The sequence below is a fragment of the Pangasianodon hypophthalmus genome, chromosome 26 (assembly GCF_027358585.1).
Source record: "Pangasianodon hypophthalmus isolate fPanHyp1 chromosome 26, fPanHyp1.pri, whole genome shotgun sequence".
NCBI classification, from domain to species: domain Eukaryota; kingdom Metazoa; phylum Chordata; class Actinopteri; order Siluriformes; family Pangasiidae; genus Pangasianodon; species Pangasianodon hypophthalmus.
In genome coordinates, this window is record NC_069735.1 from 17,960,975 (window position 1) to 17,972,432 (window position 11,458).

Genomic DNA, 11,458 nt, shown 5'->3' on the forward strand with positions numbered 1-11,458 from the left:
TGAGTTTTTCTAAGTTGCTGCTGCTATCTAAAGGATAATGTGAGTGACAGGAGAAAATGTGTTTTAAATACAGGACTTTGTTCTAGTCAGTGACTGTACAGTATATGAGTGGACATTATAACAGGGAGTCAAAAGTGAAGCCAAAATGTCTCTGAGGCCCTCTAGTGGCTGGCAGCAGTACAATTTTCAACCCGACCTATACACATGCTAGTCAAAGGGAAAGATGCCAAAATTCCAATTTACGTTACAGCGCCACAAATTATCTTCAGGAATTGAACTTAATGTCTCCCCCAAAAATGTTTCTTATGTTATCTGGTGATAAATAAAAGGGCATTTTTGATGAGATGATTGATAGTTTTGGACATGATAGTCGAGTCTCATGGACACACGCTCAGATCAGAGGCCTACTGCTATCCATTAAAGATACTGTTTAAACACCGTAGTTGTGGATATAGGAACAGGATTGATATCTGAAGGTGTTAAAATGATCAATTATTTTTTAGGTTGGTTTGCCATAAATTTTTGCGATGACCGAATCCCAAAGTTACCTCACATATGATCACATTATAACAGAATGAATTTATTCGACACTGCAAACATGTTATGTGAATTTGGCCATTAAATCAGCCTGTCAGGTAGTGAGCTTTCTTTTACTTTCCAATTGACTCCAAGTGAAGACAGCCTGGAAGCAATGAGATGTGAACCACAGCATTTTTATAAACTCCCCCCAAAGCTGCACTTTTTTATGAGAGCACCCATAGCATCATACTATAATGAAAGGAAACACACCTTTTATCACAGTCTGATATTATGTTAAAATAGCAAATCTTACTTTATTGATTGAAAACAAAAAATGTTCAGAAGTGTATACACATTTCCTAATCATATCTACCACAGCAAAGATTTATTCTGGTTCAGTTGCAACAAAAGCAAATACAGAAATAATAATGATCATAAATAAGTTTTTCTGCTTCCTGACAGAAATATCCCGATTTATAATATTTGATCTATATATAATATTGCTCAACAAAAGTGAAAGAAGCCATACACACAGATATACACAAGGTTCAAAAAGAAGAGTATACATGCCACACATTTTACTATTAAAAGCTACATAAACCTTAATGAGAAATAAATAAACATACTGAACCCAGATTTTATAAATACACTGAAACTAGGAATATAATGCTGCGCCTTAATATAGCACATACAGTAAACAGGAGGATTATACAACAAGTAAGTAATAAACACAGTGTGTGTTGCTGTTATATTAAACTACTGAGTGACAGAGTGACAGAGTAGTGTGATGAAGAGGAGTTACTGTTACCACCCCAAAGTTGATTATTTTTACATAACAGCATGCCCCAGGAGTTGTATTCCTCTCATAACACAGCTATTTGCCAACAATTACACTTTTTTAATATATTAAAATACAAAATGACATACTTTTTTATCTGTTGCACTATTGTCAGGACTGCTGTTATAGAAAATTAATCAACACCTTCAGACTAATCAGATTTGAGAACTAAACAGCACTGTGGTTTAAGGTAATATAACGGGTGCTACGAATTACAAATAACTCAGAATGATTAGCACTATGATGTACGAAAACTAGCCACATTAAGTAACGTTAACAATAGCATAGTCACATGAGCTGTTCTCGTTCTCGAAGATCACTGTTACAGCTGCACCATTAGAACCGGAGTCAATACTCACTGCTGCGTACGTTGGGCTTTCACAGATTTCAGATTTCACAACCAACGGCTGAGCAGCACTGGCTGATGAGTCAGAGAGAATTGTGGGTAACTGAGCTGTGGAGTAGATGTCCTGATCAGGAGAATCTGATGGGCGTTGTACTGAAGCATAAACAATTTGTGAAGAATCATTTGGATCTGTGGGTAATCCAATGTTGGAGTAAAGATCATAGGGGTCTGAGGGTATCATAGCAGTGGAGTAAAGTGTGTTAGCGAGACATTTGCTGTCTTTAATCTCTTCATAATCATAGATAGGACATGGAACCTGAGCACAAGAAGGAAAAGAAACAACTGTGTTCAAGTTGTGTATTAAAAAACATAAAAATGCATTCATGTGAAAATTAAGCTCTTAAATAGTTTTAATTAAAACAGATTAAAGTCTTAAATACAGTCTAAGCCTTGTATATATTTTTAATTTAAGCCATCAGTTTTGAATATGCATCTCTATAATATTTAATCATTTGTTTTGTCAGCATTCTCAGGTAGAGAAGAATGTTTCAGCCAGGCAGAAACATTAACATAAGATGAGACTTGTCACATAAATTAATTAAACAAACAAACAAACAAACAAACAAACAAATAAATAAATAAATAAATAATGATGCTTATTAATAGATTTGTGCTCAATGAAACTGATTTATATTTATATTAATGGCATTTGGCAGATTTAATGGATGATTTAATGGTTAATATTATGTGTATGTTCATTGCTTTCATAATTAAAAATATTTCTGGACATGCTCAAGAAAAGCTGAATTTAATAACTTTAAATTTGTAACAGCATAATATTTGTACTGTATTACTGCATACTGCACCTCTGTTTCAAAACTAAGAATAAAATAAACCTAGTTGATGATATGTGTACTGTATAATTTATGTATGTAAGGGGCAGGCCACCATGGCCCCAGTCTGCCACCAGGGGGAGACAGAGAGCTGCCTCTTGGTCGTTAGGGGTAAACCGCGCCACGTGTGACTGGCCTATTTAAGGGCTGCTGACAGGTTGCTAAAATGCTGTCTTGTGGTTACTTCATGAGAGCAAGATTAGGCTGGTACTGGCATTTTGAAAACTAGAGCTGTACTCTAGCCTTTCCTCTGTGCTGGGTTGGCCTTGCCTTGTCAAACTAGCCATTCTCTCAGTCATTTGGATTCCTTCTCTTGTGGAGGGGGAAAAAAAACAAAACTTTTGTTTCCTGGTTAGCTCTCTGTACTGAGCAGTCATTAGCTCCTCTGGGTTTGTGTGTTTTGGTTTGCTGGAGGGTGAAGATCAGGCCTCATGCCTCTTAAGCCTAGCTCCCTTTTAGATTTCAGTGCTCTTTGTGGCACACTGCTAACATTCTCGCTTTCTAACCTAGGCTGTGGCTCACTAAGTTTGCTCAGGTCTCCTGTATAGTGAGGCCTGGATTCAAATCACATGCGTGTGTGTGTGTGCGTGTGTGTGTGGGGGTCACAGCCAAGTACTCACCTAAAACATAGCCACCTTGCAGATTATATACAAATTTCAATAGAAAGTCAACTAATGTAAATGTTTGGTTTAGTGCAGTACATCAGATGTGACTGCAACATTGTTTTTGTGGTTTTGTTGAAAGCAAAGAAGGTTTTGGAAAAACACAACTCACCACATGAAGGTCTGAGGAGCTTTGTGGAGATTGGGCTGGAGATAAGGCTGAGAGTGGGGGCAAAATACATTTAACCATTTAAGAATACACATTATAATATGAAATATATAAAAACAAATGAATAAATACAGTTTGTAAATGGTCCTTGTCTTTGTCTTTCTATATCACATGCATGTACATTTCTGTCCACTAGGGGGACTTTTTGTTCTGTTACTAGGGACCTCATTAACATGATTAATTAGTTGTTAATGTACAACACTCAACCAGCTGCACTCAAATATTTATACTAGTCTGAGTATGAATAAATGACCTGATTAATGGTGTTAAATTATTTAAAATTTCAGCAAAATTCCAACATTTTAGAATGTATCTTCTAAAAATTTAAATGTTATTTAGAGAAAAATAAAACCTTGCATGCAATACTAATTAATTAGAAACAGGATAAACATGTAAAACATCAAATTTATTTATTAAAATTATTTTTTAATGATTAATCTATAATTGTCAATTTTATTAATAATATTAATAAACACCAGTAACTGCACCTATAAAGAAAATAAACCAATAAGATTGAAATAAAAATCTGCACTCGTTAACGGCCACAAAATGACGTCACCGTTCTCCTCACTGATTGTCCAATGAACGCGCTCCATTTCAAGGAGTCAACTGTTTGGAATATGAGTGTGTGCAGTTTCACTCCCTCACTCTGTCAGGAATCATAAGATTCACTTTTCACTAGCCTAATTAGCATATTAGCTAGCTAGCCAACTATCATCCATCCACCCTCCGTACTGCTTATCCTACACAGGGTCATGGGGAGCCCCTGAGCCTATCGCAGGGGACTCGGGCCACAAGGTGGGGGGGTCACCCCAGAAGGGGTGCCAACCAATCACAGGGCACAATCACACAATATGGACAATTTGGAAATATCAATCAGCCTACAATGCTTGTCTTTCAACTGGAGGAGGAAACCAGAGTACCCAGAGGAAATCCCTGAAGCACAGGGAGAACACGCAAGCTCCGTGCACACAGGGCAGAGGCGGGATTCAAACCCCCGACCCCGGAGGTGCGCAGCAAATGTGCTAACCACTAAGCTACCATACCCCCAGCCAAGTATCATTTAAAAAAAAAAAAGGTTTTACTGGGTAGATATACACCTTGTAAGCTTACAGCTAGCTTCTGTTTAATATCATGAGTAGCATCAGGAGTGATTTAAATCTTTCAAATGTGGGTCCAAGTTAGCTGAGCAGCTAGCTTAGTTTACTTAACTAGCTAACAACTTTATTGCTTGTTTATTTCCCTAGTTTGCCGAATTTAAAATGTCTTTAAAAAGTGAGACTCATGAGTAATCAGGTATTGCTAATAATTTGTTGGTTCATAAGTGAAGATCAGCTGAAAACACTGGAGTTAGGATTCCTTTAACCTGAACCTTTCACACTACACGAGCGGTCACCACAGGAATGTGCAGCGTGTGGTTGCTCAGTGGGGGTTTCACTGATCCACCAAACTCCTCAATCACGGGGAAATCAGGGCTAAAATCATTTAGTCTAGTTTAAAGGTCACATGATGTGTACTAGGTCTCACGGATGTTAAATTTCTAAAGGCAGTGTGTATTTTTTTTGTATATTTTGTATATTACATCAATAATTTTGGAATTACTCCACGTCAATCAATTACGCCACCTTGATTTTTTTTTTTACATCAAGTTTTCTGCAGTTCATTCATCTCGCTCTTCACCTTTTAAGAGTTAACTTTTAATTTAATAACGCATTAAACGGTTGTGTGAATGAAAGTAAAAATGTGTTTGTCTGTTTTGCGGTACCTCGGGTCCTCTTTTTCCTCTGTACGGCAAAAGCGAATGAAAGGACAATGAGAAGCAGCACTAGAACCACAGACACAGCAATGATGACCGTCAAAGTGTGGAATTCTGGAAGGGAAACACGATCATAATGCAAAAGTCAAATTTAAACCATATTCTGATTATTTAGATGTTCTGATTTTACCTGAACAATTACACTCTGTGTGTGCTGTGTGTGTGCATGTAAAGTGAAACTGAAGATGGAAAAGATGTGGTTGGTGTTGTGGTCTTCAGACTGTGGATGACTGTCTTGATGTGGCTGAAACTTGAATATTTGGCAATATAGGAACTAAAATTTGCATTCTTTCGTACCAAAAAATAAAAAACCATGAAACTGAACTGAAAAACTGAAAATTTCATCACTAAGAAGGTATTGAGTATTGGATCCAAAAACCACATTGCAGCGAGTGTTTTTCTCTTTTTTCCATCAGTTAGACTTTCCCTAACAGATGGCATTTCTGCAGTGCTACAGCTCTGTTCCTTGGCATAGTTTGCACATCATGCCTCAGTTGAACGTCTTGCGTCTACGGAAAAATGCTGCAACCCAAAACAAGGCATGTTTGCTTCACTTCCTCCTGGAGTTGATTCAGAGTTTTCTCACTGCACTAAAACCATTGTAGAGTTTGCTTAGAAGTGGACTGAACATCTCAAGTCCGTTAATGTTATGTAACTAACTGGGATGAGTTTATTAATATTAAGAGGTGGATATTAATTACCTGAAAACAATCAACCACACCGGATATATGTATATCACTATATAACTTTATTTTTAAGGAAAGCAGCAGGCTGGATTTCAAATCAGCAAGTCCTGTCTGTTACAAGCTGGTAAGAATTTAAAACGCTGTCATGAGATCAGAGTATCTAAACCAACATGCTGCGTTGTTACCAAATTAACCCAGTAATGGAACAAATAACCTAACTAAACTACTCAATATGTGTAACCCAGCAGTTGGGTTAAACTAACAACCAGCGTTTTTTTTTTTTTTTTGCAGTGTACAGGAGCGCACTGAGGTGGAGAACATCGGGGTTCTATTCAAACAGACTAAACTCTGCACATGTAAAAGCACCCTGAGTTTATGGTGCATGTTTTCAAACTGTAAATTAAAACTGGAAATGTAGAAATCACACCTGTCCAGACAAACCACGCTGAGGGAAGCTGAGGGAAGTGCAGCTGTACCAGGTGTAGATTTAAACTGAATAAATACCACATATGTGGAAGCACATGAATAGGTAGGAATGCCATTGTGGCTGCAGGTTTAAGTTTCGCAAGCAGCTCGGAATTGCTGAAGTGGTTTCAACTTCCTGCAACACGCTGAACACCAGGCCAGAGATGCTGAGCATGTCACAATATAGTTGTGGAAAATGATATTCTTTTTATATTTTTATCTTTATTATTTGGCAAAAATCTACATTATATTACACAGAGAATAATTTAGTGCAAAAAGGCTTGTGAAAAACATATCTTGTGTTTTTGGCATAAAATGAGCAGCAACAGTTTGGGCCCAATAATACAGGTACACTATGTGGCCAAAAGTTTGTGGACACCTGACCATAACATTCATACAGCATGTGCTTGTTGAATATCCCATTCCAGATTTATTCCCCCTTTGCTGTTATAATAAGCCACTCTTCTGGGAAGCTTTCCACTAGATGTTGGAGCGTGGCTGTGGGGATTTGTGTTCATTCAGCTACAAGAGCATTAGTGAGGTCAGGTGCTGATGTTGGGATGTCGAGGAGGTCTGGGGTTCAGTCGGTGTTCCAGTTCATCCCAAAGGTCTTCAGTGGGGTTGAGGTCAGGGCTCTGTGCAGGACACTCGAGTTCTTCCACTCCAACCTTCACACACCATGTCTTCATGTGATAATGACAATGTGCACAGGGCCATTGTCATGCTGGAACACGTTTGTGCCCCTTCGTTCCAGTGAAGGGAAATTGTAATGTTATAACTTACAAAAACATTGTATACAATTGTGTGCTTCCGAATTTGTGGCACCAGTTTGGGGAAGAACCACATATGGGTGTGACGGTCAGGTGTCTGCATACTCTTGGCTATATAGTGTATTTTGTAACTACAACATGTATGGCAGGCTATTAGAAGGTACTGCACCAAAATGGTTAAAAAAATACAAAAATGATAGTGGACAAAGGGTTAAAAATAACTTCCTGTTGATTGCTAAATCACAGGACATAGCAACATGCTTAAAACATTTACACCTCCATCACTGAGGTCATCTGTCCTGTTGTGGTTTGATCTGTGTTCTCTTGCTCATGTAGAAAACTTTAAATAAAGGCTCAAATAACATATATGATACTGTACATACCCGGAGGTGAGGGAGCGTTGGTTGAGTGGTTAGCTTCTTTTTGTGGATTAGCTGAAATAAAAAAGTGAGACATGATGAATGATGTGAGAGAAATGTGATTTAGGGATCAGGTGAAATGTTCATACCTGTTGTTGAATGTGTGCTCGCAGCATGCACTGCGGCATGGGTTGAAGCGGAGTGTGTGGTGTGTGTGGGATGGGAGACTGATGTACTGGTGGGATCATCTGAAAGAATGGAAACGGTCCATTTTTAAATTCCAGGCAGGTCAGATTATAGATCCAGGCATTGAGCCTCGTTTAAAAATCTTTAAGTTTACAAACTTGATAAATGAGGCCCATTCTACATTGTACATGTGATTTAATAATCTGCCTCAGTCACAATATTTTCATAATCAACAGATTAATATGAGATTCTTTTAGTCTCCTCTGTGTAACACTCACCCGTTTTCACCAGCAGTAGAATCTCTCTGTAGATATTAGGCCCTGTCCGCTGTATCACACACCAGTAAGTGCCTTCATCCTCTGGTCTCAGATCAGTGATGTTGACGGTGAAGACTTTGGCTGTTGTGTTGTCATACAGAGAGAATCTGGTGTCTTTAGCAGCAGATCTAGATTCAACAGGAATGTCTTTGCTTCCAGGCCAAATGGAACATTCACCTCTGCAGAGATACTTGTTGTTTTCTTCATATCCAGATTCGTAGGGGCATTTAATCTGAACTGATCTTCCTCTGTATCCAGTTACTGTAGTTGCAGCATCAGTATCAGCTGGAGAATAGAATACAGTGGAATGAAATATGATCCAGGAAGATGAAACATATAAGACCAAAATGTAGCTCAGTATCCAGGAATATTAAAGTGTAAACATTGTGACAAGTGTAAGAGAAGAACCAGGTACAAAACATATACACAGATGCAACTCAATAAAATAAGTCTGAAAAGTATCTACAAATGTGAATCTAATGTGGTATAATCTGCAATAACCAATACAGATATATCTTAAATAACAAACACTAATAATCTAAATCATACATGTCCTAAAACAGGGCTATCTGCTCTCGCCTATACTCAATAGAAGATACTAAACTCGCATTTTGTGTTTAACACAGGAGCAAGAGAGGTGACGCTGCAGGGCGACTGCACTGATAAAGCATTAGCCCTGATCTTTAAACACATAACGTGTAGTTAAGGACTGTTTTTCAGCTAGTATACAGATACAAAAACGCTTCAAAGTCAATTTTACAGTGAAAATAAGTAGAGATAATGTCCCCATGTGTAGGTCACTTGAACTTGTACATTTCCTCATGCAGTAAGTGAAGTGGAACCTCCTCTGTGTGCTTTTGAAGATAACCAGGAGGTCTCAGCACCCCTTAGAACTTCACTACTGAACACTGGAAACTAGCTATAAAAGTTCTGTGCTAAATGTGCATCAGTGCAAAGCTTCAGTGTGACTCTGACACTGAACACTGATACTGATGATTCATTCTGAAGTGCTTTTACTCACCTATAATCAGGCAGAAGGTGAAGATGAGGAAGATCTTCATTCTAAATCCAGACTCACAAACATCACTTCAGAAAATAAAAATAATAAATGTTCTGTTGGTTATGTTACACGCTCTCACGGTCTCTGCCTTTGTGACTGTGAAGTGTCTGTTTGTGGGTGGAAGTAGAAAGTAACACTGCGTCCACTTCCACTTTTGAGCTGGTGAAAGAAAACCACTCAGGAAGTGTTTGTGTGAAATGCTGAGCACAGCTGCTGTACAAATGCTAAACTAATAATCAGTGGACTTGCACACTGCAATGTGAACTGTAATGTCACTTGTTTTTTTCTCAGTCTGTGAGTTAGAGTACACAATAGGTTTTTGCTCATGTAAATGTAACAACTTTTGATATCAGTGTTCTACATATTTTTATTTGAGTGAACTAGATGTACTCCAGGATCAACTGGAGTGTTTAGTGAAGCGAAGTGTTTCACCACACACATTAGACGAACAGCTTCCTGTCACTGTTTAATAGTGTGTGACAGAAGGCCCCTACTGCCCTCTAGAGGACAAGCTGTGAAAGAGGAACAAACCATGGGTGAACACTGCAGTGTTCTCCAAGAAAGAATACAAACGTACTTTAAGAGAGGCAGAAAGAGGAAGACTTTGACAGGATTGTAGATGCTTATGATGCTTCTCTCAGAAAAACACCTTCTCGTACTCATATATTGTAAAGTTCTGAGTTCAGTAACCATTGCACTTTCCATATATGTTGGAAAACCAGGAGACCGGTGAAGAGCCAGGGCCTAGGCCATGGAGAGGAGCTTATTCCTCCTGTCGTTATCATGATTCCTGTGCAGCTGTCCCTGGTCTGACCTTGACGCAAAGAAACCACATGGCTAGTTCCTGAGCCGTACCTTTAGAAGGAGCAAAAGAAGGACATGAACATTGATCTTGTTGCATGGATAGAGACTTCAGGGTTTCCCTGTGATGATTCAGCAGCCAGTAAACACTTTGCAATACGCCAAGTTTGTCCTGGACATTACCTTATTCTGTGGAACTGTTCGAAACCACATCAAATATGGTCATGAGATGAGAGGAAGTAACAGGTATAAAGAGATGGGGTTTTCACTGTAAAGGAGGTGAGTGAGACGGGCACAAGGAGCAGGAGGGTGTGTGTGTGTGTGTGTGTGTGTGTGTGTGTGTGTGGGAGAGCAGAGGGATGTGTGAGGCCCAGGCGGCCTGCAGCACTGCGATACACACCGGCCCTCAGAGGCAGAACTAGTCATGGAGAGAGGCTTTTCTAACTCACATCTCTGTAAGCCTGGGGTTAGACATCAGATTGTGAGTATGATATGGAGATGTGTTCTGATCATATTTGATTATTAGAAATACTGTAATGATTCCGCTTAGCGCGAAAAACGTTTCTACTATGCATGCTTCCCAGACATTGATACATTACTATGGTAGATTACTATGATATATGACTATGATAGATATGTGATGGTGATGTGGCACTCTAACCTTGTGAGTGTAATTGTTTTAATGAATATAATTAGTAGTATTACTGAAAGTTATGTACTTGGGTAATGTGGCTTAATGCTTCGTTACAGTATGCTTTACAGAGGCTTTCCTTCTTAAAGTTAAGGGAGTGCTATGAATGCTTTTCAATGTATTTTATATTATATAACTTATTCAAAATATTACGAGATTCCCGATATCAGAATTGGGATTAGTTAACGGATTATGGAGTTTCATGTCAGTCAGAAATCTACTGGGTGAAATATCAATGCTTTTGTTGGCTGATAATTGGTTATGTAATTGTTATTTTTTAAATCAATCTTAATCTTTATATTATCCTGATGTCTGCTTACTGTGCATAAGCACAGCTGATTGTGAGAATTGTATTAGATTTTACAGTGACGCCTTTAGCATTTTTGAAGCTATATTCTAAGTCAGTTCAGGAGTAATATTGAGGTGTAATACTGGATTTGCTTGGTAATTTTAAGACTAGAACTTGAGAATGACATGAGGAAAATAAAAAGGTATACTCTCTTATTTTTTCAGTACACCATTATGATAAAAATTGTAAGCATTAACCACATTTTAACCAGCAGTAGTCATACCAGTGTTCATTATTGTGCCTACAGACCATATGAAACTGATCCAGACACTTCCTGAAACCTTCCCTATTGAGTTTGTTTGTTTCTCAGGGTGGCTGGCAGTTAAAATCAACTTGGTTTAAGAAGAATATTGCGCATAGAGTCATTATAGTTTAGAAATCCGAGAAATCCCAGATATCATTTGAACCTGTTCAAATAGGGTGTATTTATTTAAGGGACAGTTTCACCGCTTGGACATGGACAACGTGCTTATTCCTGAAACCAACAGAACAAATTATACATTAATAAGACATATGAGTCAAAAAAGAGAA

General features: G+C 38.3%; 1 protein-coding gene across 1 annotated transcript; it reads right to left on the reverse strand.

The window, feature by feature from the left end:
* Positions 1 to 808: 808 nt before the first annotated feature.
* On the reverse strand, positions 809 to 9,261 carry LOC128317030 (CMRF35-like molecule 3). Its single transcript, XM_034300310.2, has 7 exons — positions 9,048 to 9,261; positions 7,988 to 8,311; positions 7,673 to 7,771; positions 7,548 to 7,598; positions 5,193 to 5,297; positions 3,371 to 3,417; positions 809 to 2,019 (listed from the first exon to the last, which is right to left on the reverse strand). The coding sequence occupies exons 1-7, from the start codon at positions 9,085 to 9,087 to the stop codon at positions 1,621 to 1,623; spliced, it is 1,065 nt and encodes a 354-aa protein (XP_034156201.2). The 5' UTR covers positions 9,088 to 9,261; the 3' UTR covers positions 809 to 1,620.
* Positions 9,262 to 11,458: the final 2,197 nt, after the last annotated feature.